Source organism: Mizuhopecten yessoensis, unplaced genomic scaffold, assembly GCF_002113885.1.
Source record: "Mizuhopecten yessoensis strain PY_sf001 unplaced genomic scaffold, ASM211388v2 scaffold3333, whole genome shotgun sequence".
Classification (NCBI taxonomy): Eukaryota; Metazoa; Mollusca; class Bivalvia; order Pectinida; family Pectinidae; genus Mizuhopecten; species Mizuhopecten yessoensis.
Window position 1 is genome coordinate 16995 of NW_018404992.1, and position 27901 is coordinate 44895.

General features: G+C 41.3%; 1 protein-coding gene across 1 annotated transcript in view; it reads left to right on the forward strand.

Annotated features, from left to right (window-relative positions):
- The window catches only part of LOC110447351 (adenomatous polyposis coli homolog), a 28454-nt gene extending 2170 nt beyond the window's left edge, over positions 1–26284 (forward strand). The window contains exons 2-11 of the mRNA XM_021492971.1: positions 2824–3025; positions 6262–6370; positions 6654–6839; positions 7512–7562; positions 8047–8209; positions 8789–9063; positions 11813–11930; positions 12289–12534; positions 15174–15275; positions 15603–26284. Coding sequence (XP_021348646.1) covers positions 2824–3025; positions 6262–6370; positions 6654–6839; positions 7512–7562; positions 8047–8209; positions 8789–9063; positions 11813–11930; positions 12289–12534; positions 15174–15275; positions 15603–26284 — 12134 coding nt within the window. The remainder of the gene's footprint in view (positions 1–2823; positions 3026–6261; positions 6371–6653; positions 6840–7511; positions 7563–8046; positions 8210–8788; positions 9064–11812; positions 11931–12288; positions 12535–15173; positions 15276–15602) is intronic.
- Positions 26285–27901: the final 1617 nt, after the last annotated feature.

Below are 27901 nucleotides of genomic sequence, written 5' to 3' on the forward strand. Positions count from 1 at the left end.
TATATTTTATTTCCATTAAACAACATTGGTACCTTAAGACAGGACTAAATCTGAACAACAGATATCAGTGACACACTTACTAAATCTGGAGTTACTAAATTCGTTTAATTACAGAACTTATTGTATTTATAATAGGCATGTTGAGATTGGCTTCATTTATGAATTGTTTGGGCTAAGTCTAGTTTGCTGGGCGGGTATAATGAAATCCTGTGTATTTATTGGCTGGGATGTGGGCGTAGTTGTGTACAACACAAATATCTACATGTGTCTGGCCGTCAACCTTCTGATCGATATAAATTCCAGCTCTGTCGGTCTGCCATCAATTCCCCAAACAAATTAGTTGCAATGTTTAAAAATAAACCCTTGTTACAAACCGAATTAGTGTTTAACCTGACTTCCTTTATGTCGCTCAATGGTGTGATGAAGCTTTGCTCAGAGTTTGAACGAATATCAAAGTTTTACTTTATACACAAACAATGTACGTGTTAATCTTAATGACTGAAAGGATCCTGGCATAGCTAATAATAATAATAAGAAGAATTTGAGGTTCTTATATAGCACTTTATCTTAACCTAGTGCGTAGGTCGTCTCAAAGCGGTTCACAAATTATTATCCGTGGTTATAGGGCCTTTGCAACCACCCATTACCTTTCTCAACTCCCTGGTGAGCATACAGCCGGAGCTGCCATTTCCGCGCTAACAGCTAGCATTCAACAATTCTAGCACTGCCCAACCACGTACTCATTTACAGCTGGGTAGACTGGAACAAGCGGAGTAAAGTATCTTGCTCAAAGATACAACACAGTGCCGTGCCGTGACTCGAACACGCAACCCTTGGGTCACGAGCCCGCAGTCCCACCACCAGACTACTGTGCCTCCTAATGTGACCTGCTTTATCCCTCTACATTTTGTATTTTCAAATAAGTGGTTGGATGAGGTTACTTTCTACCATATCTACACTAGTGTGACCTTTCAGTCAGGTGACACTTTAATAAGTGGTTGGATGAGGTGACTTTCTACCATATCTACAGTATGACCTTTCAGTCAGGTGACACTTTAATAAATACCCCTAGGTAACTGGACTAGACTCTACCATACATTCATCTGGATGAGTCCATTGTGGTCTACAGTGGTGAAAGGGTTACCAGGTCTAAGTCACAGTTGAAGTCTACATAGCCCAGGGCCCACTTGTATAAAACATCTCAAAGTTAAGGGAAATCTCAAGCAATGTATTGTCTATGGGAAATCTTAGACTTGAGGAAATCTCAAGAGTTGAGATGTTTTATACAAGTGGGCCCTGGTGTATTGAGGTTAAAGACATCCAAGTTATACATTTAGATCTCTGTATTTTGAGAACTTGCAAATGGCAGGATACTTTAATGGGCCATATTTTCACTGAAAAAATGCCCTTAAGATGCCCTGAAATAGCCCTGAATTGTCTGTGTATCTAGTTCAATAACAGTGATGGTTCTGATAGTGCTGCCCATCATTAGTTAAAACATTCCATAGAAAAGCGTTAGTGAAATTTAACAGGAAATTCGCTTCTTTTAAGATTTTCCCTTAGCACCAATAATTATTGCTTGCCTGTAGATATGTTACATTTGCCATGAAGCGTTGGTCTGAATGGTCGCTTAAATGAATATTTTCGAGGTTCCAGACAGATTGATGAATATTGAAACGTTTTTATAAAGTTTGTTGGGAAAATCATGAATATTTATGTGTCTCTCCATGAGTAGTATTTGGTATTTGGTGTTGTTTTGTGTCCGTGTAATGGTGCAGGGTAAATCAATGGCAGTTAGGTACGTTCTGTATACATGTAATAAGCCATCGACCAGACGCCCGCACTTGTTGTCTGAGTCAGCATTTGTCCATAACATTTCTGGGAACGGTGACGAAATTGTGTTGCTTGAGTCTCGTACAGAGAAGTAAAGTAATATAACAGAAAGCTGTGTTTATCTGTTAACTCATTCACCCCTGAAGACACATTTGAACTCTTCAAATTCAAAGGTTTGTATAGTTCATTATCAAATTTCCGGGGTGAATGAGTAAATACCTGTCGAGAAGTCAGAAAAAAGGGGATTCTTTGACATGTCTAATAGACATCCACGCATTTAACAGCGAAATTGATGACAAATTACCTCTTCAACAAGATATTTTCTACTGTTGGATATTCATTGAGTATTTGTCAGAAAGCCAAAAACACAACTGATGGAGGACTTTCAGGCACGTGTAAACTATAGCAATACTGCTTACAAATGTTACCGAGATTATCGTGTATTGATTGTTCTGAACTAAGTGTAAGGAATATTTATATTGTCGGTATTTTCAAGAGCTCTATGCTGGGCTGCGCCACGTGGTACATGGAGTTTCCTAACAGCAATATTAACCCTTTCACCCCTAAGATATTGGTGTAATAATTTCTCAGCAAATATTTTATTTGGAAATTGTTCTCAATTAATTAAAAGACTTAAACTTAAGAGGCGAGTGGAGGAAAAAAACAGTAATTTGTTTACAACTGTTTGAAGAAATATTTGGGATAATTTTGTTTTTAATATCAAAACTTCTTATGAATTATCAAAAATCTAGAGTGTTATCTTTACTTCCGACTGGCCCTCGTCTCTAGAATGTTATAGATATTAGATTATTTAGAAACAAAATTAACTCCAATAATTTTGATCACTTGGATGTCTGAGTCTAGACTAGGGGGAGATAAGCTAGTAGTAAAATGCAGTTGGGAAATCCTTCATAAAAACTTAAGGGCAGCGGAAGCCAGTCTATCTTTACTTGTATAATGCTAATGTCACTATCACATGTGTTTCTACAGATGAGGATATCTCCCCAAACGACGGCGGTCCGATGAAGCCACTGAACCAGCTCCAGGCATCACAGTCCAACATGCCCGCAGGAAGTGATGTCATCCTGTCGTTGCCAGGTAATGCACGTCCAGCGGGCGAGGGACTCGTGAAGCACCACCTGGTGATGGACGGAGGAGTGATGGCCATACTAAGGGAACTACACAATGAACGGTGAGCACTGCTGTAATTATAACCAGGGCGACACCGGTATCGTCACCTCAGTGGAACTCGTACATCACATAAAGGCCAAGATTGTTTTGAACACAAACAGGAATTGAAAACTGATTTGCGAGCTTTCAAAAATGTCTGTTTCCTTTGTCAAGCAAAAAGTTTAATTGACCGCTGTCTCGACTCTAAACCAAGAGTTGTTTTCAGTGGTTTAAAGCCGTCAAACACCACCGGTCATTTACACTCTTTGCTTGACAAAGGAAACAGATGTTTTTGAAAGCTGACAAAAACATTTTCATTTCCTGTTTGTTTAAAACAAACTTAGCCTTTATTGTTCATACCAAGCTGATGAATCTTGTTCTGAAAATCATACATCACATTACGTCAAAGTACATTTCCTGATTGGTTCGGTTTCATTTCAACCTTGTGGTAACTGATGTAATTAGTTACATCCCTTATTGGGTGGGAAAAATAAGAGTTGTTAGGAATAACAAAAACACCTGTTGTCTGAAGAAATAAATCTGCAGAAAGTGAAACTTACCATTAGAAATTGAGGCTATGATGGTTTTCATGAAAAATCCATTAGGTTCAATGATCTCATTCCCGAAGAAAAGTTATAAATAAAATTTACACTAATAGAAACAAAGTGATTGTGAGAAAACAGTAACATTTTGTACCAAGTTCTCTCAAGCCTTGTCAGTTTGACTGTGACTTACGTAAATTACAGGAAACAGTTACGTTTTGTACCAAGTTCTCTCAAGCCTCGTCAGTTTTACTGTCACTTACGTAAATTACAGGAAACAGTTACATTTTGTACCAAGTTCTCTCAAGCCTTGTCTGTTTGACTGTGACTTACGTAAATTACAGGAAATAGTTACATTTTGTACCAAGTTCTCTCAAGCCTTGTCAGTTTGACTGTGACTTACGTAAATCACAGGGAAACAGTTACATATTGTACCAAGTTCTCTCAAGCCTTGTCAGCTTGACTGTGACTTTCAGGGAAACAGGTCCATTTTGTACTAAGTTCTCTCCAGCCTTGTCAGTTTGACTGTGACTTACGTAAATCACAGGGAAACAGTAACATTTTGTACCAAGTTCTCTCAAGCCTTGTCAGCTTGACTGTGACTTTCAGGGAAACAGGTACATTTTGTACTAAGTTCTCTCCAGCCTTGTCAGTTTGACTGTGACTTACGTAAATCACAGGGAAACAGGTACATTTTGTACCAAGTTCTCTCAAGCCTTGTCAGTTTGACTGTGACTTACAGACAATTACCTTAGGTGAACTTTTATGATTATTGAAACAGATATAGGATGTGTATGATCTTGTACTCAAATAAGTGACACAATCACAAAATTGACAACTGATCAGATCTTTAGATGTTAGACTTAAAAAAGAATTGCGTTATACCGGAAAGGTTCTGTTGACAGTATAGGAACATTTCAGAGTAGGAACATTTACATTGTTTTACAATAACCAAGGTTATATTACTGAAGGATCCTCGTATCACTGCCACAAACTGTAGTTACGTGTTCCAAACTTGTTTGTTTAGCATATGACTGTATTAAAGCTTTGATAAATCAATTCTGAAAAGAAAATTATGACTTGCGGGATTTTTATGAAAAATTGATGAAGATGAAATAAGCAAACAAAAAAACCTGTGTTTTGAGTCAGAATTCAGTGGGACTGGCTGAGCTATCTGGTAAATGGAAATATCCCGGCCCATTAGGCCCAACAGTGCTTCAGTATATAGTGGAATGGGGAGTCCTTAGGAATAAATGTTTACACATTATACATTCAAGAATTCTTTATTAGTTCTGCAATTATTAATTGATGGAGGGGCCGCGGTGGCCAACTGGTTAAGGCGTCTGACATTCTGCTTCCACTAGCCCTCCACCACTAGGTGGCGGGTTTGAGAGCCCTCCACCACAGGGTGGCAGGTTCCAGAGCACTCGACCACTGAGTGGCGGGTTCGAGAGCCCTCCACCACTGGGTGGCGGGTTCGAGAGGCTTCCACCACTGGGTGGCGGGTTCGAGAGCCCTCCACCACTGGGTGGCAGGTTTGAGAGCCCTCCACCACTGGGTGGCAGGTTCGACACCTACGTGCAGTCACCAGGTACTGACGGTAGGTCAGTGGTTTTTCTCCGGGAACTCTGGCTTTCCTCCACCAAAACCTGGCACATCCTTAAATGACCATAACTGTTAATAGGACGTAAAACACAAATAACCTAATTATTAATTGATGGTACACACAGAAATACATCAAGGTTATATGAACATTATATTTCTTAGACATTTAGACAAAAGTATTTTGAATGAAGAATTAGCTGTGATTGAATGTTAGGCTGACAAAACATTAACCATCCTGGCTCCGTGTTGAAAGTGAGGTGCGGACGTAATGATGGAAGTGTGGCCTTGTCTATAATTAGCGTAAAACGGAGTTTGTTCGCAGTTCTACGGCTACAGAGCAGTGAGATACCTGATAACTTACGTACCGTACTGACAGTTAAACTCACAGGAACCACATGCAAACACCATCAATAGGAAATTTGTTATAATGCACACATGTTGTTTAAATTTACAAAGAAGAGATGGAAATCAGTGTAGGAATGTTTTCCCTTTCATGATAGTTTGGACTTTAATTTGAGCCAATTTTACAGCAACGGTTCGGTACAGTTGTGTGGTGTGTTTACTGTTAAACTGGGTATTTGACTTCCTCTTACTTTTATCAGATTGGGAAGGATTCCAACTTGTTCATATACAAACTATCTCAACATCATATTCTGTCTATAACAATCAAAACAAAATTATGGGAAATTCTTAAGTTGATCCAGAAATTCTTTGTATCATACTTAGTATTTAAAAAAAAAATATGTCTAAAAATGATACACAGGGCATACTTTAAACAGGTGGCTATGAAGGAAAATAATATACATTTTCACAAATGCAAAATTGAGTTCACAGATGTGTTTGGTTTGTGGTACCTGTAGTTCACATGATCTGTTTCAATGCTTTTGTCAACTGTATGTACCGGTAAGCTCTTGGATGACTTTGATGGTCAATGATATGATGCTGGATGTTGCAGACAAGCTCCTGAACGACCTAGATAATCAATGTTACAACACAGTTTGCTGCAGGTTAATAAGCCCCTGAACAACCTAAGTAATCAATACTACAACACATTATTCTGCAGGTGTAAGCTCCCCAATGACCTAGATGAGTAATATGTTTTTCTTTGCAGGTCTAAGCTTCTGAATGACATAGGTGATGAAGGGAAACAGAGGAAGTGGTACTTTGAGCAGATAGAGGCTATCAAACAGAAGCTGGAGGGGCTGCCATTGTCTGACAAGGTAAGCAACATCTCTACCTTCCACTTATCAGGTCAAAGTTTTATTGGGAACAACAGAGTCATGGTCTTGAGACAGATGAGCTGATTGATGAGGATGGAAATTAGAATGTGGAAGACTTTTTTGATCAATAAGATATTTTTGTTAAAAGGAGGTATATATTACTGAGTCCACTCCTTTTCGCAGAAACAAATTCCTTTTATTGTAAAGTATAATTTGTGTTACACTGTAAAATGTTGAGTAACTTAGATATAGGACAATGTTGTTCATCTCTTGGCGGTTTCAGTACCACAGACAGACTGAGATGGCACGGCGTCAACTTGAGTTTGAGGTCAAACGAGTGCAGGATGCATTTCAACAGAAAATGGGCACCAATGACCAGATAGTTCAGCGACAGGAGGCTAGACTGACGAGGGTACAGGCCATAGAGACAGATATACTAAAGATACAGCAACAACAGCACCAGCTACAGGTAATAGAGCACTGTAGTATACCACAGTTAACACACCTACATGTAATGTACCATAGGTAACACACCTACATGTAATGTACCACAGGTAACACACCTACATGTAATGTACCACAGTTAACACACCTACATTACATGTAGGTGTGTTAACTGTGGTACATTACCTGTAGGTGTGTTACCTGTGGTACATTACATGTAGGTGTGTTAACTGTAGTATACCACAGTTAACACACCTACATGTAATGTACCACAGGTAACACACCTACATGTAATGTACCACAGTTAACACACCTACATGTAATGTACCACAGGTAACACACCTACATGTTATGTACCACAGGTAATATACCACAGTAATAGACCACAGGTAACACACTTACAAGGTAATATACCACAGGCAACACATTTGCAGGTAATACACCACAGGTAACACGCCAACAGGTAATAGACCACAGGTAACACACCAACAGGTAATAGACCACAGTAGTATACTGCAATAATGTGCAATGTTTTCCTAATTATCAGATTTTTGAGGGAAATTCAAAACTGCAAAAAAAATGACTCACAAAAGTATTTGTCGCAAATTTGCCAGATCGAAAAATGTCAATTGTCAGTGATTTATTGAAGTTTGACTGTACTTGCATTGTGTTGATGTTACTTTTGTGTGTTTTCCAGATTGAGGCTACAGCTAGCCAGCAGGTCAATGGGTACAGTCAGGAGCAGCAGGTATGTTGAGTCAGGATTGTGACCAAGGGGTAATGCTCTTACACATCACTTATACTGGGACTGGCAAAGGCAACACTTTAATGTGATATATCTAATACTGGGATTGTGACCCAGGGGCAACACTCTTATATATATATCAGTAATGATTGGAGTGTTGCCCTGTATTGAAATTTTATATATAGGAAGGTCCCAAAATGGTGTAACATATTTGCAAAATTTTGATGAGAAATATTTTATTATGATAAAATATGTTCAATTCCAATGTGAATGATACAGGCCCTTTAGGCATTTTAGTAGTTACCCATCTTCCACCTTTAATAATTGTTTACATCTTGAAATATTTTAGTTATATATTGAACTTGCATTCAAGCACTGCTGAGTTATAGAAGAATTGAGGAGTTCTATAAAAACCCAGTGTAAGTCCTACACAGTTCAACTAATTGTAAGATATTATAGTTTGGTTATGTAACTTGTGTGATTCTAGCGGAACTACGGACACACAGGTGATGATGACGCCAACACATCCATAGCGACACAGACTGCTCCCGGTGACGACCAGAACTCGTCCGTTGTAATGGACCCCGATGCCAGCTTCAACATTGGTTCACTGTATCACGGGGCCTGGCCCATGAGTCCTATGAAGAAAGGTAAGGAGTTGGAGCCACAAAGTTCTCAGAATGCATTAAATTTGGAGATTTCCTAAGATAAGCCCTACGTCTGCTATAGAATTTTTTTGGGGTAATTAGGGCTGAGAATTGAATATGATATTGTTGGCAATTTGATCTGATAATCTCCCAAGTTGTAAGATTGCAGATATATTACTTTGAGGAAAATCACTTGTATATAGAATTTATAATATTTCTCAACTTTTGATTTGAAGGACAAAGGAAGTTAAGTAAATAATTATAATTTATATAGTCATTGACCACTGCATAAGTCACTCTTGATCAATGCTGCCAGGCCTAACCCTTTATCAGGAATTGAATTGTCCTCACCCATCTAAATTTGACATCAGTAAGTGTACTATAATATCCTCTAATATAAAAGTTTTTTAAACTTATTTATTATGACAAAAACTTAAATGTAGAAAGTAAAACTTTGATATTTCTTATCTCCAAAGTTATGAATCTCACTTACATCCTGTTTATATATTTATTTTATACATTCTCTGTAGAAATAAACTGTTAGAAATTTTGCTTTTATTTATGACAACTGTGTCTTTACAGACTTGTCAGGCCGGGAGAGCCGTCTAGCGGAGACGGACCAGTCCACAGAGCTGTCAAGTGTGATGAGTTTTAATTCCACCAACAGTAGCCAGCAGTCCTCCGCGACACCCGTACCCCCGGGGATTGCCCCACCCCCCGGTACAGGCCAAGCGCCACTACCTACGCAGACCCCACCGGGACAGGTGGCACCCCCTCTATCACAGGTCCAGCCCCCACAGGTCCAGCCTCCACCACAGCAGGACCCTGTCAATCCACCGCAGCAACTCGGAACCAAGGTGAAGACATAAACAGTCACATTTACTGATATCATTGTATTGGTTACTGTATCTGTCCGGGGCTAGACATATGACTTACCTTGTTGATTAATATTTGGTTCGTGGAATTTGAACATGGACTTGTAAAATAGGAAACTTCTAGCCAAACTGACCAGTGGCTTTGAAAATTAATTTCTAGCCCTGCTGTCGTCATAGTTACTAACTTGTTGTCACAGTTTCTGTACCCATGGTAAGGGTTACTCTTATGTAGTTGTCACAATTTGGTAAGGATCCTTGTACCACTGCAAAACATTGGAAAAACATTTTTCATCCACACAAAAGCTTTGATTAATTATTGTTGGATTCTTATGGGAGAAAATGGCAAATATAAAATTCACACAAAAAAGTCAACAACAGTGTTCTGAGTGTGCAATTTCAGCATGGTCAGACTAACATATATTTGATGTTGGTGTTATAATTACTATAGTTCTGTTGTCATGGTTACTGTAGGTGGAGATGGTGTATGATACTATAGTTCTGTTGACATGGTTACTGTAGGGGGAGATGGTGTATGTCACTATAGTTCTGTTGACATGGTTACTGTAGGAGGAGATTGTTTATGTTACTATAGCTCCTTTGTCATGGTTACTGTAGGGGGAGATGGTGTATGTCACTATAGGTCTGTTGTCATGGGTACTGTAGATGGAGAGGGTGTATGTTACTATAGGTCTGTAGTCATGGTTACTGTAGGTAGGGATGGTGTATGTTACTTTAGTTCTGTTGTCATGGTTGCTGTAGGTGGAGATGATGTATGATACTATTGTTATGTTGTCATCAGGGGCGGGTCCAGGTGAGGGCGTAATGGGCGTAAATATTTCTTTTTCAAAAAAAAAGAAAAAAAAAAAAACTATCGTAATCTGCTAATATTGTATTGAATATGGCAATTTATCATATTCATTAATTAAACACATACTCTGATTTCTTTTTATATGCTCCAAGTCACGAACCGTTACATTAGTGCATTTCACAATTATTTTATGTTTTTTAGCAAAAAAGAGGTCCAAATTCTTTTTTCAACTCGCTCCGCTCCGCGAAAGATTTGATTCTACGCCCCCTCTTTCAAATATCCTAGAAACGCCCCTGGTCATGGTTACTGTAGGAGGAGATTGTTTATGTTACTATAGCTCCGTTGTAATGGTTACTGTAGGTGAAGATGGTGTATGTTAATATAGCTCCGTTGTCATGTTTACTGTAGGTGGAGATGATGTATGTTACTATTGTTATGTTGTCATCAGGGGCGGGGCCAGGTGAGGGGGGAATGGGCGTAAATATTTTTTTTTCAAGAAAAAAGAAAAGAAAAAAAACTATCGTAATCTGCTAATATTGTATTGAATATGGCAATTTATCATATTCATTAATTAAACACATACTCTGATTTCTTTTTATATGCTCCAAGTCACGAACCGTTACATTAGTGCATTTCACAATTATTTTATGTTTTTTAGCAAAAAAGAGGTCCAAATTCTTTTTTCAACTCGCTCCGCTCCGCGAAAGATTTGATTCTACGCCCCCTCTTTCAAATATCCTAGAAACGCCCCTGGTCATGGTTACTGTAAGGGGAGATGGTGTATGTTTCTATAGTTCTGTTGTCAGGGTTACTGTAGATGGAGATGGTGTATGTTGCTATAGCTCTGTTGTCTTGGTTACTGTAGGTGGGTATGGTGTATGTTACTTTAGTTCTGTTGTCATGCTTACTGTAGGAAGAGATGGTGTATGTCACTATAGTTCTGTTGTCATAGTTACTGTAGGTGGAGATGATGGATGTTACTATTGTTATTTTGTCATCAGGGGCGGGGCCAGGTGAGGGCGTAATGGGCGTAAATATTTTTTTTTCAAGAAAAAAGAAAAGAAAAAGAACTATCGTAATCTGCTAATATTGTATTGAATATGGCAATTTTTCATATTCATTAATTAAACACATACTCTGATTTCTTTTTATATGCTCCAAGTCACGAACCGTTACATTAGTGCATTTCACAATTATTTTATGTTTTTTAGCAAAAAAGAGGTCCAAATTCTTTTTTCAACTCGCTCCGCTCCGCGAAAGATTTGATTCTACGCCCCCTCTTTCAAATATCCTAGAAACGCCCCTGGTCATGGTTACTGTAGGGGGAGATGGTGTATGTCACTATAGTTCTGTTGACATGGTTACTGTAGGAGGAGATGGTGTATGTGACTATAGCTCTGTTGGCATGGTTACTGTAGGAAGAGATGGTGTATGTCACTATAGTTCTGTTGTCATGGTTACTGTAGGTGGAGATGATGTATGTTACTATTGTTATGTTGTCATCAGGGGCGGGTCCAGGTGAGGGCGTAATGGGCGTAAATATTTTTTTTTCAAAAAAAAAGAAAAGAAAAAAAACTATCGTAATCTGCTAATATTGTATTGAATATGGCAATTTATCATATTCATTAATTAAACACATACTCTGATTTCTTTTTATATGCTCCAAGTCACGAACCGTTACATTAGTGCATTTCACAATTATTTTATGTTTTTTAGCAAAAAAGAGGTCCAAATTCTTTTTTCAACTCGCTCCGCTCCGCGAAAGATTTGATTCTACGCCCCCTCTTTCAAATATCCTAGAAACGCCCCTGGTCATGGTTACTGTAGGTGGAGATGGTGTATGTTTCTATAGTTCTGTTGTCTTGGTTACTGAAGGTGGAGATGGTGTATGTTTCTATAGTTCTGTTGTCATGGTTACTGTAGGTGGAGATGGTGTACTCGCTGCTGTCCATGTTGGGGACACACGACAAGGATGACATGAGTCGTACACTCCTGGCCATGTCCAGTTCTCAGGACAGCTGTATCGCCATGCGACAGTCAGGTGAGATCAGTGTTACCACTAAGTTTCAAATGCTTATAGGGTCACTATGTTTGTCTATTGTGAATGAAATATGAAGAAAATATACCAAGTATTAGAAGTTAGTAATGAACACTGCATGTTTCAAGATCAATGTCCAGATGAAACCAAGAATAAAATAAAATAAATTGTAAATGTTTTTAAGCATTAAATAAAAATTTTTGTATTTTTGTTGTGAAGTTGCTCTTGATAGATAATCTGCAGGCCAAAAGAATGTCTTATGGTTATTAATTTAATGGTTTTATATATGTTGAATGGTTTTATATGTCTAATGGTTTATAAATCTAATGGTTTTATATGTTTAATGGTATATCTATTCTAGGTTGTATGCCTCTGCTGATCCAACTACTTCATGGCAGTGACAAAGACTCTGGGTTGCTAGGCAACACGAGAGGCAGTAAGGCTGCACGCGCTCGAGCAGCAGCTGCACTCCATAACATAGTACACAGCCACCCTGATGATAAGCGTGGCCGGCGTGAGGCTCGGGTATTACGATTGCTGGAGCAGATTCGTGCCCACAGTGACCAACTGAGGGACGGACCGGAGGAGGAGGAGGCAGGTCGATCAGGTTGGTATTTGTTATAAAGTATGTGTCTTGTTCAAGGTTAGATATGGTGGTTTTTTCAAGTGTGGATGAGTTGTTAGCCCTGGATGGTAAATACACAGGTTCGGAGTTAAAAGTTACAACCTTACATTAATTGACATTGACTGGAAGGGAGATAACTCCTAGTCTTTTGTAAATTTTTGTAAAGATTTGGTATTGTTACTTTATTGGGAATCCAATTATCATGTGAGTGTAGTATTTTTTTTTATATTTTTCCTTTGCTTAAAAGCTTTGTGAAACAGTGCCAAAAAAAAGTATCAGAACCATCATCCAAATCTTGATGAAAATATTTATGTTTTTCCAAATTATATAGGTGCACAGGTACAGCTGCTGTAAAATTGAGGTAGAAAAAAACACTTAAAGTGACTATATCGAGAAAATTTGAATTACTGTGAATTTCTTTGGGGTTATGTTTATTGTCTTAACTGGCTCGCACAGCAGTCACCAGATAAACAAGTCAAAGTTAGGCCAAAATAAAAAAAAAAACATGTTTGTTTCCCCTCGCCCGACCGGGTCAAAAATAAGTCACCGAGTCAAAAAAGTATTTGTCCCCCAAAAAACGGACTTTTTTTATTCCCGAATATAATTCGTTTCCATTCGGACATTGGTTCCGATATTATCGGAAGTCTTCCAGGAACTCTCTTGAGTTATTTATCAATTTAGCGGTATGTATCGAGGGTAAACTCAGTGCCTACTTGAAAGATGGGCGACAAGATCGCATTGTCGTCTTCTGTACGAATTAAGTATAATATAATAAATATTTCTTTCCATAAATCCATGATTAAATGAGAAAAAAAATTCGTGTAAAAGACACAAATAATGAGTTTTTTCCTCTTTCGAAGCGAAGCAGACAACATTGGTCATGATTTTCTGGTTAGTACAAAAACGAATTACATGCAATGTTCTACAAACAGAATACAAACTCATTTCGTTCCGTTTGAAATCCCCTCTGCTATTTTGTATCAACCCAAGAAGCCATGTTGTAAAAGTAGGTCAGAGAAGTGATACAACGACGGACAAGCATTTTGAGTGTTCTATTCCTTAATATATTATATATTTGTGTCTGTGGCATACATATGGGATAAATATTATATGAACAGTGAGTAGACATCGTTGTCATGAACTGTGAACCACTAAAGTCAGTTTTTCTAGCCGATTTTGTTCCGCCCGGATTTCGGGTGGAATCTGCATCAAAGAATTAGTGCTTCGGAAATAAGAGGTTGCAGTCGCAAAATCATATCCGATTGAAAAAAGGCAGACCAGTGGTTTCTTATGTTATAGGAGTAGGCTATTAAACGGTGTGACTTTTGAGCCCAATTTTGATTTAGAGTAAAAACGAAATCCAAAGAAATAGACTTTTGTCAATTAATCTACGGGCCCTTTTGATTCTAGTCATTGTGTGTTCGATTGTTTTGTTCTAGTCAGATACTTTAAATGTATTATTATAAATACATATATATATTAACTGCAAAGTTTGATTTTCTTAATGTTATTTCCAGTTTTATATTTTCAAGATTTTTGTGACACTGGGTAAATATCCTGGCAGTGAATACATACAGTATACATGTATAACAAGCAACAAACTGTGGCAATATGGAATCCACACCTTGTCATACATGTATAAATATGTTATTAATAAAAGCTTTAATAACTGTCAAATCAGAAAGTAGTAAATATACACTTTAATGCTACATTAGTTTTATGCACTAAATGTGCATATTTTGAATAGTGCTTGACATCAAAAGGATTGATAATCTGAATAAATACACTCAAATTGAGCACAAACAACTGATAAGTGGCCTGACCAGTTAAACCATCCATGACATCCAGTTGAAAAAAAAAGTACCTGCCTGCCTGGTCTGTTTACAAAGAGTAGACCCGGGGTAGGGGAAACAAACATTCTTTTAAATGTCTTATATTACTACATGTATATAGCAGGATAATTATGTGGGGCTGATACTTTTCGTAATTTTGCGGGTTAATTATCCCAAAAATATGATTCGCACAATAATATTGCAATGATAATAATAATAATAATAATAATAAGTTTAGCATAGCTGATCTTCCACAGGGTCCTCTGTTAGTAAAAGGGTTAATTAAAATCATGATACAATAGTAAACAAATGAACATTCAAATCATTATCACAGTAAGCCTAGGCACTAAAGCGTAAAAAGTAGCCATGGCAATGAACTATAATGCTGTCATGAAAAATAGGCATGTAGTTGTGATGATTCATATACATAAAGAGTAATGTTTGAAAATAGATTATGTTACTCATCTAAACGTTTTGTCAATATGTTCAACAGAATACATGTACACTTACTTGTTGTTGCTCAATATGCTGTCATATTTGACTATTTCATATGCAAAACATCATGTCTCTGTGCTAAAACATCGCCAAATTTCGGTTCCTTTACATGTCTACATTTTGAAATTATAACCTGTGTTTACTTAATTTTAAACCCGTGAACATCATCTGTTATGCAGTATGTACTATTTAAGTTCTATATCTGATATAATTATATAACATGAAAATGCTGCTTCAGTTTCTATTTTTTTTCTCAAATATTCACAAAAGTAATTATATAAACTCCATTTCCAGGTAACAAGTCCCATGACACGGACCACCATCCGGGCCCTGCAGTGGCAGCATTGATGAAACTGTCGTTTGATGAGGAACATCGCCACGCCATCTGTAGTTTAGGTATGTAGTGCTGTATTCAGCACACTTTGGCCTCACTGATTTTCAATCAATTCATTAACGATAATAATATGTTATTTTGTAAAAATCCTAAAAAGTTTTAAATACTGATTTCAAATTACTAAAAAAATATCTTTTCTACAATCACTGTCATGGGAAATATGCATTTTGAAATTCTGAAACAGAAATTAGGCTGAATAGCGTAACTTTAATTTTAATATTTTCAATTGTTGTACTTAAATAAGTTGGATCACATGGTTATTTTTTCCTGTTCAATACTTAATCTTAATTTTCCATTTCTAATATGTGTATAACTTCCCTTTGTTACAGGTGGCGTGCAGGCAATTGCGGAGCTTATCCAGGTGGACAATGATGCACACACCAACACGGAAGAGCAGTATAACATCACCATGCGTCGCTATGGCTGTATGGCCCTCACCAACCTCACCTTCGGCGACGGAACAAACAAGGCCCTGCTCTGCTCTATGAGAGGATTCATGCAGGCGCTGGTCAGCCAACTACTCTCCTCCTGCGAGGATTTGTGTCAGGTTGCTGCTAGTGTGCTTCGAAATCTCTCCTGGAAAGCCGACCTCGCGAGTAAGAAGACATTACGCGAAGTTGGTGCAGCAAATACGCTCATGAAGGCTTCCATGGAGGTGAAGAAGGAGGCGACGCTGAAGAGTATTCTTAGTGCACTGTGGAATCTTTCCGCTCATGGAAGTGAAAATAAGGCAGACATATGTTCAGTAGATGGTGCATTGGAGTTTCTTGTTGGAACTTTGACTTATAAAAGTCCATCAAAGACGACGGCAGTGATAGAAAATGGTGGTGGTGTGCTTCGGAACATTTCCAGTCACATCACGGTGCGGGAGGATTACCGAGCCGTCCTTCGTAAACATGCGTGTCTACAAATTCTTCTTAAACAGCTGCGTTCAACAAGTCTAACCATAGTTAGTAACGCATGTGGTACGCTTTGGAACCTCTCTGCCCGCTGTCTGGAGGACCAGCAGGCATTGTGGGACATGGGAGCAGTGGGCATGCTCAGAAATCTCGTGCACTCAAAACATCAGATGATTTCGATGGGAAGTTCTGCGGCGTTGAAGAACTTGTTGAATGCCTGTCCTAATATAAAAAACATGAACATGGACAGAAAGACGAACTTGAACCGTCCGTCGCTACATGTGCGGAAACAGCGGGCATTAGAAGCAGAAATAGATCAGAATCTGTCCGAGACTTGTGAGAATTTAGAGAGCCCCCGTGACAGTCCGACAGAGAATGGACGTAACACTGAAAAAGACAGTAATTCTCGTTTTCAATTTCCGGCTGGTTCAGGTCATCAGGTGCAGCAGGAACATGACTCGCGGCGAACATCCCGTGGATCCTACTACCAGAGCGGTACACGAAGCGGGGATAACACCCCAATGTCTGACAGTCGCCTGATGTCACCCAAACGAGTCGCCAGATCAGGTAGTCAGGACAGTGTAGGCAGTACTCATTCTGACATATCACACGATCGCAGTCGCTTCCGTGCAGCCATGCAAAATGCAAGACATTGCCAGGAGAGACAAGGAGGAAGTCTGGACCGAAAAACTTCTGGAGGGTCATCAGGGCATCAGTACGGAAATTCGTCTTCTGAGGAGACGGGATCTGAGCAAGGGAGTCACCAGGGTCAGCCCCACTCATCAGGGGCTCACATAGGACAGGTCATGATGGAAGTAGAGAGAGACAAGGCCTCGTATCCTGTGAGGGGAGACAACTCTAGTCAGCATGGCCCCCCTACCCCAGGGGGGCCAGCCCACCAGCTGTATCGAAGCTTGCCTAACTCTGTCTCCTCAATAGGCCCACAGCACATGCTTCAGAACCACCAGTTTGTTGCTAGCGCGCCTAGCAACTGTAATTCTAGTTACCCTTCCGGCCAGCATTACTCACAAGCAAATGACAATGATCAACCAATTGACTACAGCCTCAAATATCACGATAGTCAGGCTTCGTCCACCTCCAGTTACCATGACAATCCACCATCACAGCAGGGCTCAAACAACAGAAAGGTTAGTGGGCCAGTTACTAACATGGGCCCACCTGCTCAGCCTCCTCCCCAATCACAGCCAAGGGTAAACAACTACATGAATCCTGGTTATGATCCCAAACAGGCTGTTCCAAGGTTTGTGCACCACCGACTTCTGGGAGAACATCCTCGACAGATCAATCCCGGACCGTTTATGCGCCCACCGCTCCGCCCGATGATGAGACCTCCCATGTTACCGCCGGGCACAGCTATGGTTCCCCCTCGGTTCAGTACTTATGCAGAGACTGACCTGGACAGCGATGACCAGCCAACAGACTTCAGTCGCCGGTACAGCGAGCAGCATGAGGAAGACTATCGTGACCAACCAATATCGTACAGCACACGCTTCCAGGAAGGAGAGGGGCCACGTTACCAGGAGAGCAATCCTATACACATGCGCTACCAGGACACAGACCCAAACTGTGCTGATTGTAAACTTGAGGAGGCACGCCGTACCAACGACAGATTGGAACAGTGTACGCACAGTTTCCATGACGACCAGGTGAAAACTTTCTACACTGAGGGCACCCCTCTCAATTATCTCTCCCTGGCTGCCTCAATGACAGACCTGACAGGGAAAAATGCCGACAAGGAGGAATCTGAGGAAGGAGAAGATGAAGAGGAGGAGGAGGAAGTCGCTAATGATGAGACACAGAATTTCGGGTCCCATTACAAGGAATCAGAAAAACAAAACACCTCTTCTGTACTTTACAGTGGCGATGCTGACAATCGAAGTGTAACACGGCACTGTGAGTCAGACATACGCAGTGGGAGTGGAAGTATGGGCACGGACCAGCAGACAGGTACCACAGTGATAACTAACTACCACCATACACCCCCAGGCAGCCCGCCACCCCTCCTTGATGACACAGAGGAGGTCAACGTCATGGAGAGGTCATTCCATGCACGATCAGATGACGACTCAAGTCAGGATCAAATAAAGACGTACTGTGAGGAAGGCACACCCATTTGCTTCTCCAGGGTGAGTTCTCTTAGTAGTCTACACAGTACAGAGGCCCAGGACAAGATCGGAGCCGAGGGACTTAATCGCCAGCTTGGGCTCACTAGCATCAACGAAAATGAAAACAACAAATCGTCAAATCGTGAGATGAGTCCCAGTGATCGCAGGGTCAGCACAGGGAAATACACACCGTTGATGGGCCGTCAGAAGCTTCTTAGTGACTCGGATACACAGAGCTCTGAGTACGAAAAGGAGCACAAGACGGTGACATTCGATGACCACCACCACGTAGAAGAAACTCCGCTGATGTTCTCGCGGTGTAGTTCACTTGGTTCCCTCAGCAGTTTTGATGCTCACTCTGTACACAGCTCGGTGATAAGCGAGTACAGTCGACGTGCCAGCGAGGTTGTGTCACCCAGCGAGCTTCCTGATTCTCCAAGCCAGACAATGCCACCAAGTCCCCGAGGAAAGTCACCTCAACCTGACGAAACTTCGAAAGATTTGACACCCAAGAATTTCAGTGAACCAACTGGGATTAAAGGATTTGGTGGCTCTCTTCCACAGAATGTGGTTAAACCCATGCCCTCCAACATCAACAAAGGAACTGTGTTTGTTGAGACAGCATCAATAATGGGCAAGGACGATCGGCCGACTGTATACGCAGACGAGGGGACACCCCCTCACTGCTCGGATACCAACAGTATTCTTAGTGCCTTGACAATTGATGATAGTGATAATACCAAACATTCAAAAGACACTGACAGTGAAGCTTCCAAACGTGCAAAGGACTCTGATTCCAATGATTTGACATTGACTCATGATCAGGAGAAGGAAGACGACACAAGTGTCTTTAACCGGAACGAGGATAAGGAGAACTCTTCAATGTCGGAAGTGTCAGAGGGTGAGGAAGACATTCTCAAACAGTGCATTATCTCTGCCATGCCTCCGAAGATGCGGAGAAGTTCATCTGATAATACCATCAAGAAAAAGTCAACACAATCTAAGTCAGATTCCCATAGAAGTAAGATGCCAGTGAAACAAGGCAAATCTAATGGCAGCAAGTCAGCTCTGTCTCCGCCCTCCAAAGGGAAGACGTCACGAGGGGGAGGTAAGCATCATAGACAGATTACGGAGGAAAACCTTCAGGAGGATACAGTCAAGTCATATGCCTCTGAGGACATACCAATGTCAAGGCCACAGGGTCATCTGATGTCAAGGTCACAGGATAGTTCCATGTCAACCTCGCTGGAAACTTCTTCATCAAGAACACAAGAAAACACTATGTCAAGGTCACAAGATTTCCTGACATCGTCCCTCATGAGAGTGGCAGAACTATGTAATGATCCTTTTGAAGTGCCAAGTACAGCACAAGGTGTGCCAAATGGAATTGGACAAAATAATCAACAAGGGATGCCAAATGTTATGGGACAAAATAATATACAATCAAGCAATAAAAGCCGAGATCTTCCAAAAGGAAATCGACCACCAATGAATGTAGGACGAGTAATGCCAAATGTTTGTCACCCTCAATCTTCACACAAACCAAAACCCCTGCTGAAGTTACAGGATATTCTGAGGAGAGAGGAAGATGTTTTGGAGGATAGTGATGATGTGCCAATGTCTTATGCTACCGAGGATACGCCACTCATGTCACAAGCCGTTTCCCCAACAACCAAAAAAGCACCTGTAGACATGTTTAATATTGAAGCTGTCGCCAAAATTGATGTTCGGGTGGATGACGACATTGTGAAGCCGTACGCAATAGAGGGCACACCATACAATGGTTCCAACCCGGGCTCACCGTCACATAAGGCTGAGGACCCAGTGAGCACCGCCCTACATAACAAGGTGACGCTCGTCGACCTGTCTGCTATAGAACCCTTCATGCCTGACGATGGGGTTAAAACCTACGCCACAGAGGATACCCCCATCAACTTCTCTACCAACGGATCGCTAAGTGATCTGAGCATCATCACTAACATGACAAATGAGCTGCCTGAAACATCAGAGATGTCACCAGTGCCGGCGACCACAGCGGCTGAACCCGTGTCACCACAGGCCACTGCCACACAGCTCGCTATGACAACAGTTGCACAATTGCCACAAAAACAGCCAGAACCTCAACTAGAAGAAAACCCACAACTGGACGATACTCGTTCGGACTGTAGCTCCCTCCTCGATGAAAGTGACGAACTTTTGTCCGAAATTATTCTCTCAGGGATGCCCAAAGGCAAAGTGTCGCGCAAGTTAGACATGGATCGTGCAGTGGAGGGATCGGAAGTCAGGTCACCAGTCAAATCCAGGGCTTCTAACCTCTTCTCCTCGGAACCAAAGATAGTGTTCCAGCCGCAGCGCACTTCTAGTCACATTTCAACTGCCATGAACAACCAGCCCACCTCTAGTCAAATTATAAAGGCGGCAGATAGCCAGGTCCCGTACAACCTGCCTGACTCTACCAAGACTTACAATATGGAAGGAACCCCCATCAATTTCTCAACTGCTACCTCACTCACTGACCTTACCTGTGATCCTGAGGAAGATCACATCAATGCAGGGGATCCATTTCAAAACACAACCTCACAGAACAGTCGCCCAGACAACAGGACCTCTTCGTTGCAAGAACCAGTTGTGAACTCGACATCGGCGGGAATGGACCAATCAAGTGGCAACATGCTAGGTACTACTGGTGACGATTCTGTGTTTGTGCAGACAATTGAATCATGTGACTCAGTCAAAGTATATGACATGGAAGGTACACCACAAACATTTTCCCGTAATGATTCTCTTAGTTCCTTGAGTATTATGGATGAGGACATTAAAGGGGATTTATCTTCAATGTCTAAGTCCAGAAATGACAGGAGCAAAACAAATGTGACCAAACCACAGGAAAAACTGACGTCCACAACAGTCATAAACAGCAGCATTGAGCTTCAGCGTGAGGTCGAGGGTCAATCCAGTGACGAGACAAAGTCACAGAAATCAGAGTTAAGAAAAGGCTTGGAGGAACAACCAAAGACATTTGCTGTAGAGGACACACCACAGAGCTTCTCTCGGCGTTCATCACTGAGTTCGATACAGAGTCAGGACGATGCAACAAAGAACACAGAGGAAGTAGCACGTAAAGTTGATCCAGCAAAGGACCAGGATGAGAAATTTACAGTGGAGGACACCCCCGCCGATTTCTCACGGAACAGTTCACTCAGCTCACTGAGTATGGATTCCGACATCTTTGAAGCATCTGAACAGGCTTTACTGGATGAGTGTATCAGCCTTGCTCTGCCCAAGAGTCGCTCTGCAAGTGCCAAGCTGGATGAGAAATCAAAAAGTAAAATTCCCCGTAGCAGTCCTTGCGGAACTAGCATCCCCAAGAGAGATGGAGCTGGAAAAGATGGAGCATCAAGGAACGGGATGTCTAAGGATGGAGCATCGAAGGACGATTTGGTTAAGTCTACCAGACAGGACAGACAGTCTTTGGACGCAGAATTAACCAGACCCAATGAGGATTCTCACCGACTAGAAAGATCATTTGATGCCAGTATGCTGCCATCCATGAGACCCAAAGAGAAACAGACAGATTTCAAAGTGCCAGCATCGCAGTCTATGATGATACCTAGCCGCAGTGGCAGGAGATTAGACCGCAAATCAGCGGACACATCCAGGCGGTCTGAAAACCGCTCGTATGATCGTAGTGTTGAGAAGGACGCTCAGATGTATTACCAGCGCAGCTGGAATCGACAGCATGTGAAACAACAATCCCGTATGACACGCAGCTGCTCGTCAGCTGAGGATATGAGTTACCAAGGGGACCAGTACCATGAGTCGCGTATCGCCATGTGGCAGCAACAACAACAACAGCTTATGCAGCAGCAGCAGCAACAACACTTGCGTCTTCAACAGATGGCCCAAAATTTCAGCGCCGGCCAACAACAACAGCTCCAACATCACCAACAGTTACAACAGCAGGTACAACAACAGCAACAAGAAGACATGATGAAACGCGGGAGCTGGCGTCGTTCTCGTTCTCAAGATAGTGACGGATTTCTGAAGCGACAGAAAGACTTCTCCAATATGGAGATAGCCCAATCTGTTTCCACCATGCCTCATCGCTTTCGGTATTCCATGGAAACAGTTTCGACTAGTGCAGCAGCTGAGAGTTACCAAGACAACAGGGTCATTGAGGAAAGGGAAACTCGACAGCGCAAGAGTTTATGGAACAGAAGATCATCAACTGAGAAACTATCCAAGCGTGATTCTAGCAGTAGTATAGAGAAACAGGATAGTGAGAAGTCTGATCGTGACAGCTATAGCTCTCACAGTCGCCGCAGTGGTAGCTATGGTAACGAGCAGAGACTGAGTGGCAGCAGGCACAGTGTTGGTAGTTATAGTAATGACTCCAGACACAGTGTAGCCAGCCATGACCAGGACCCCAGAGGCGCAAATTTCTCTCAGGATCCCAGACATAGCAATGCTAGCTACAGTAATGACCTGTCAAATAGCGAACCCAGCACTAGACGAGATGAGGAGGAGGCGGCTAAAATAGCCTTAAACAGAATAGGGTACCAGCCCCCAGATACTTCAGACGGGGCCACACAACGAAGTCCCTTCAAATACATTGGACTAGGTATTGACAACTTCGGTTTTGACCCAGCCAGCTCTAACGAAGACATCACAGAAAATGTTGACAGCGCCGATGTAACCATGACGGAAAACTTTGGTAGCGGAAATATGACAATGACTGATGAAGCAATGGAGTATATGATGCAAAACGGCTATGTATATTACGAAGATGCATCACACTCACACGAGCATTCATTTGAGGAAGAAATTACACCAGATGATGAGCGGGCACTGGAAATAAATGCCAGCCTTATTGTGAACGAGATCCAGAGTCGGCAAATGATAGGCAGTGCAGTGGATGATGATATGTTTATAGAGAACGAGACATTATCTCTCGTGTCATGTGACTACACATCAGATACTGCATCAGAAGTGTCCGGTACATGGTCAGCCCATTCAGAGAACTATTCCGAGTCTACTATGTCTCAGACAGATCAGTCAGAAAATTCTAATGCAGGGCCGAGAATCCTTAAACCTGGTAGCAAGCCTAGTAGTAAGCATGTAGTGCAAGATGACGCAAAAGCAGTGCGTGGTCGCCGCAAGCCACTGTATAGTCCTCGAGCAAACATGACAGCGCCAACACCGAAATCTACACCAAATCGCCAGGTGAGCTCCACTTCACGTAACGGGCAACGTCCAACCCCTAATATAAGCAATAAGTCACCAAGTACAGCCAAAGGAACCGAGGCTACAAACTCTCGGCGTAAAGCACCCAACCAAAAGACACACCCACAGGCCAGTAGTACGCCTACTAAAGTAGCACCAGTAGTGAGTGGAAACTCACAGAGGTCAAAGATTGGCAAACCATCACCACCAGAGAGGAAATCTACTACAGTGCTCACCTCACAAAGGCAACAAATCTCCAATAAAAACAGCCCCAGTCGCTTGCCAATGGCGTCGCAAAACCGTAAGGGGAGCAGTACTGACCGACCGAAACCCCCAGTCAAACAGGGCACATTTACCAAAGAGCCTACGGGAGTTAATGCTCCAAGGATCTCCGACTCTGAATCAGCTTCAGATACCTGGTCCAAAGCTCTGGGTAACTACAACTTCACTGATTCAACATCACCTGAGGCCGCCAAGGAGAACACACAGCCAGGAGTAAGGAGACTACAGGCGCCCAGTAGTATTCCTACAAAAAATAGGTCAAACAGTGGTGGAAATACAGCCAATAGCCGTAATGGAACTCCAAACGGAAAGCCTACAACTAGAGTATCGTCAAATCTTAGCAAACCTAGTGGGAGTAACCTTAGGAAAACTAACAGCGGTTCCTCACTGACTAAGACAGGAAGTGGGTCTTCGCTTTCTAAGACAGGAAGTGGATCCTCTCTGACGAAAACTGGTAGTGGGTCGTCGTTGTCCAAGACTGGAAGTGGTGCCTCTCTTAATAAGTATGGAAGCGGAGCTTCATTAAATAAGTCTAGTAGTGGAGCTTCCTTAAATAAAGGAGGGTCTAATCCTAACCTTAGGAAGTTTGGCAGTAAAGGAGAACTACGAAAGTCAGACAGCAATGCAAGTTTGAAGAATAATTCACGCCCTTCCACACCTGTTGGAAGGAAAAACTCAGCCCCAGCTCCAATGGCCTCTCATAAAACAGAGCAGAAGACCACTCCCGGTAAAAAGCAGGTCAACAGCAAGGTGGCCAGTCTGTGGAGAAAAGACGACGTTGAAGACCGTGGTTCACGACTTCCTGTATCCACAACTCCGCCTCAGAAATCACCCCGAGGAAACACCATCAACATGACAAACAGTCGCCTACAGCAACCGAAAGGACGCACTAGTTCCCCAAGTTCCCGAGGTGAAGTCCCAGGTCAGAGAGTGTCGCCAAATACTTCTAATGCCAAGTCCACGTCGCTGGATGAAAGTGACGGAATCAGTCGGAGCTCTACCTACGACAAGATCAGTGCTATCAATGACTCAAGTCAGTTGCCATGTTTAGATGGTTTCGTTGAAAATACTCAAAATGTGTCCATCAATATTATTTCACATTCCCCCGAACAGGACACCAGTGGCGAGGAGAAATATGACATTGAACAAAAATCAAGTTCTGCCAACTCCATTGACCATGGTATGTCGAGTGACAGTGTGTGTTCGCCAGATCGCGACGGCGGGAGTGAAAGTGAAAAAGAGGCTGCTGATGACTCTTTGTTCAAGCACCCTTCTCAGATGGACCCCTATGGCCTTAAGGTGCTAAATCATCGTGTTGACTCCAGCACATGGAAAAAGAAAAAGTCGGAGACTTTAATCGGAGATTTACCAAATGCAGATGACACCAGTAAATCCCTTGAGGCTGTGCGGGCCCTACTTGATTCGTCAGCAAGTATGACAGACAGCATGCTTAACTCTTCAGTCACAGAGTACAGTTATCTTGGCCAGGGCTCTAGTTATCTCAGTCAGGGGAATCAAACCATAGACAGTTCATGGCGGCGAAACCGCGACGAGTCGATCTCAAGTTTCGCCCAGAGTGATGACGAAGAATCCATTTGGGTGAGACGGGACGGGGACACCTCACGCTCAGAGCCTGATTTCAGCAAACATGGTCTGTTTCGGTCAAGTAAACGTAAATCAAAGGGAGGCAACTCTGGCAATAAGAGTTTTCTACCTATTAAGGCGATGAAACAAATATTTAGTTCAGGTAAAAGTGTCAAGAAAGTGTCGGAAACCAAAAAAGCAGCATCAAGTATGTCCCTCTCCACCTCCAAGGAAAGTCTGTTCAAAATTAACAGAAGTGACACTTTAAACAAAAGTGAAATTTTTAACAGAACTGATTCATTTGATGAGGAAAATTCAAAGAAAAAGGACGAGCAACATTTAAAGAAAAAGGAAGAAATACAGACAAAGAAAAAAGAGGAAATTCTTCGAAAGAAGGAAGAAAGTTTGAAGAAAAAGGAAGAGAGCTTAAAGAAAAAACAGGAAAAAATTGAAAAAAGAGAGGAGCAGAAAAGAAAGGATGAGAAGAGGAAGGAAGAGAAGAAAGCTGCAAAGGCAGCGCTTAGTAAGTCAAAGTCTCAGGAGCTGAGGACAAGTCCCCAGGCAACAGTTCCTCCGTTTAATTATAAACCCACTCCTACAAAGGGGGATAACTCGGTAACTAACTCTGCTAAAGGTAGCACCACCCAAACAAAGACGGTACCTTCTCCAACAAGGTCTAACAGTGTTAATGATGAAAACAATCGTGATCTAGAGGACTCTTTGGTGAAACCTTCGACTCCGAGGAAGAGTATTCCTTCGCCCGGCGGACACGCTACTAAAACAGAAATGTTGCAAGCCAGACGTAAGCAGACCTACCTTCAAAATCTGAGTCTGAAGTCGGAGGAGAATGCGACAGTGGAGAAGGGGCCGCAGGGCTGTATCGTCACCACTGTATAGATCTGATTGGTAAATTTCAAATCCTGTAGTGCCAGGTTTATTACATCACTTGATTTTCAAACACTAAGGATCTAATGTTGTGAATATGATTTTAAAGTTCTGGGTCTATGTGAATATATGGATGTTCAAGGTCTCGGTGTGAATATATGGATGTTCAGGGCCTCGGTGTGAATATATGGATGTTCAGGGCCTCGGTGAATATAAAGAGGAAATTCAAGAAGCCAGTAACTTTAACGTAGATGTTCGACATTTCATGGAATATGTTGTGGAAATTAAGGACCACAGTGAATATTAGATTGAAATTCTGAGTGAAAAATCGTGTGAATTTCATGATCAGCACACAGTGAATATAATGCAGACATTCAAGACAGGAGTGAATATTACGGAAATTCAGGTCAGGAATGAAAATCATGTGAATTTCAGTGACGCAATAACTATAATGCAGGAATTCAGGGAAGCTGAAGTGAATATTATTTGAAAGTTGATAATCATTGTAAGCTTTAATTTAGACTTCTGAGTGAAACAAGTTTTCCTGTTCAAACTGAAGTCTGTGTTCAGACATTGTTTTTTACTCGTGGATATTACCCGTGTGATAACAACCGTAGAGAAGTTGCCATTACTCAGCGGACAAATTTTACTCTCTAGTGATTTTATCGACCACTAAACACAGAACAATATGAAGTTGATAAATGTCATACAATGGATATAGTTGTACATTTGGTTCGACAAAGTTTACCAAAAACTCCTTAAATATATAGTGTTCTAGTTTGAGGAACAGAATCTTATCCTGTGTACTACATGTTTTTATGTGTGATGTGGATTAAGGACCACAGATAGACTTGGTCAATCAGTCAATAATACCATGAACAGTGATCACATTTCAAATGGTGCAACATTTAATTGTGGATATATAGGTTCACAGTGCAATGAACTACAGAAATTGTATGTCTGTGAGGTGCAGGTTCATGGTGTAACCAACTATACAAAAGTTATATGTGAGTGAAGTTTCATAGTGTAATTAACTACATAAGTTGTAGGTTAGTGTTGTGAAGGTTTGTAGTCCAATGAACTATTTTACTGAATTTTATGTCGGTAAAGTGAGGACTCGCAGCTTAAAGAACTACAGAAATTATGTCAGTGTTGTGAAGGTTCAGAGTGTAATAAACTACATTCAAGGTGAAATGAACTACAGTTGAATCTCTGCTACCTTGGTATTGTGAATAACATGCGTGTACAAAAAATTCAATCTGTGCTTTGTTGAACATTTTGATGGTGCAAGTTCAGTCTTTTGAAAGTCTGTTTCCAATGAAAACTTTTATCTATCATAAAATTTCATAGCAATTTTTTTTTACTTCTTTGAAGATTTAAAATTTCCTTAAAATTTGCCTAAGGATTTTTCAGTATTTTTTGTTAGATATTTCTTCTAAAAATGCGAAATGGCATTTCCTAAGGCAAGTCAAGTTTTAAGCGCCTGGTCGAAAATGAAGTGTGATGCAGACACACTTCAACATACTAGATAACTTTGGTTCATATTTTATTGTTGTTTCATTAAAGGATGAAGCATTTCTAATAAATTTCTAAATTATTGAACATCATTAATCCAGCCTCATCCCATTA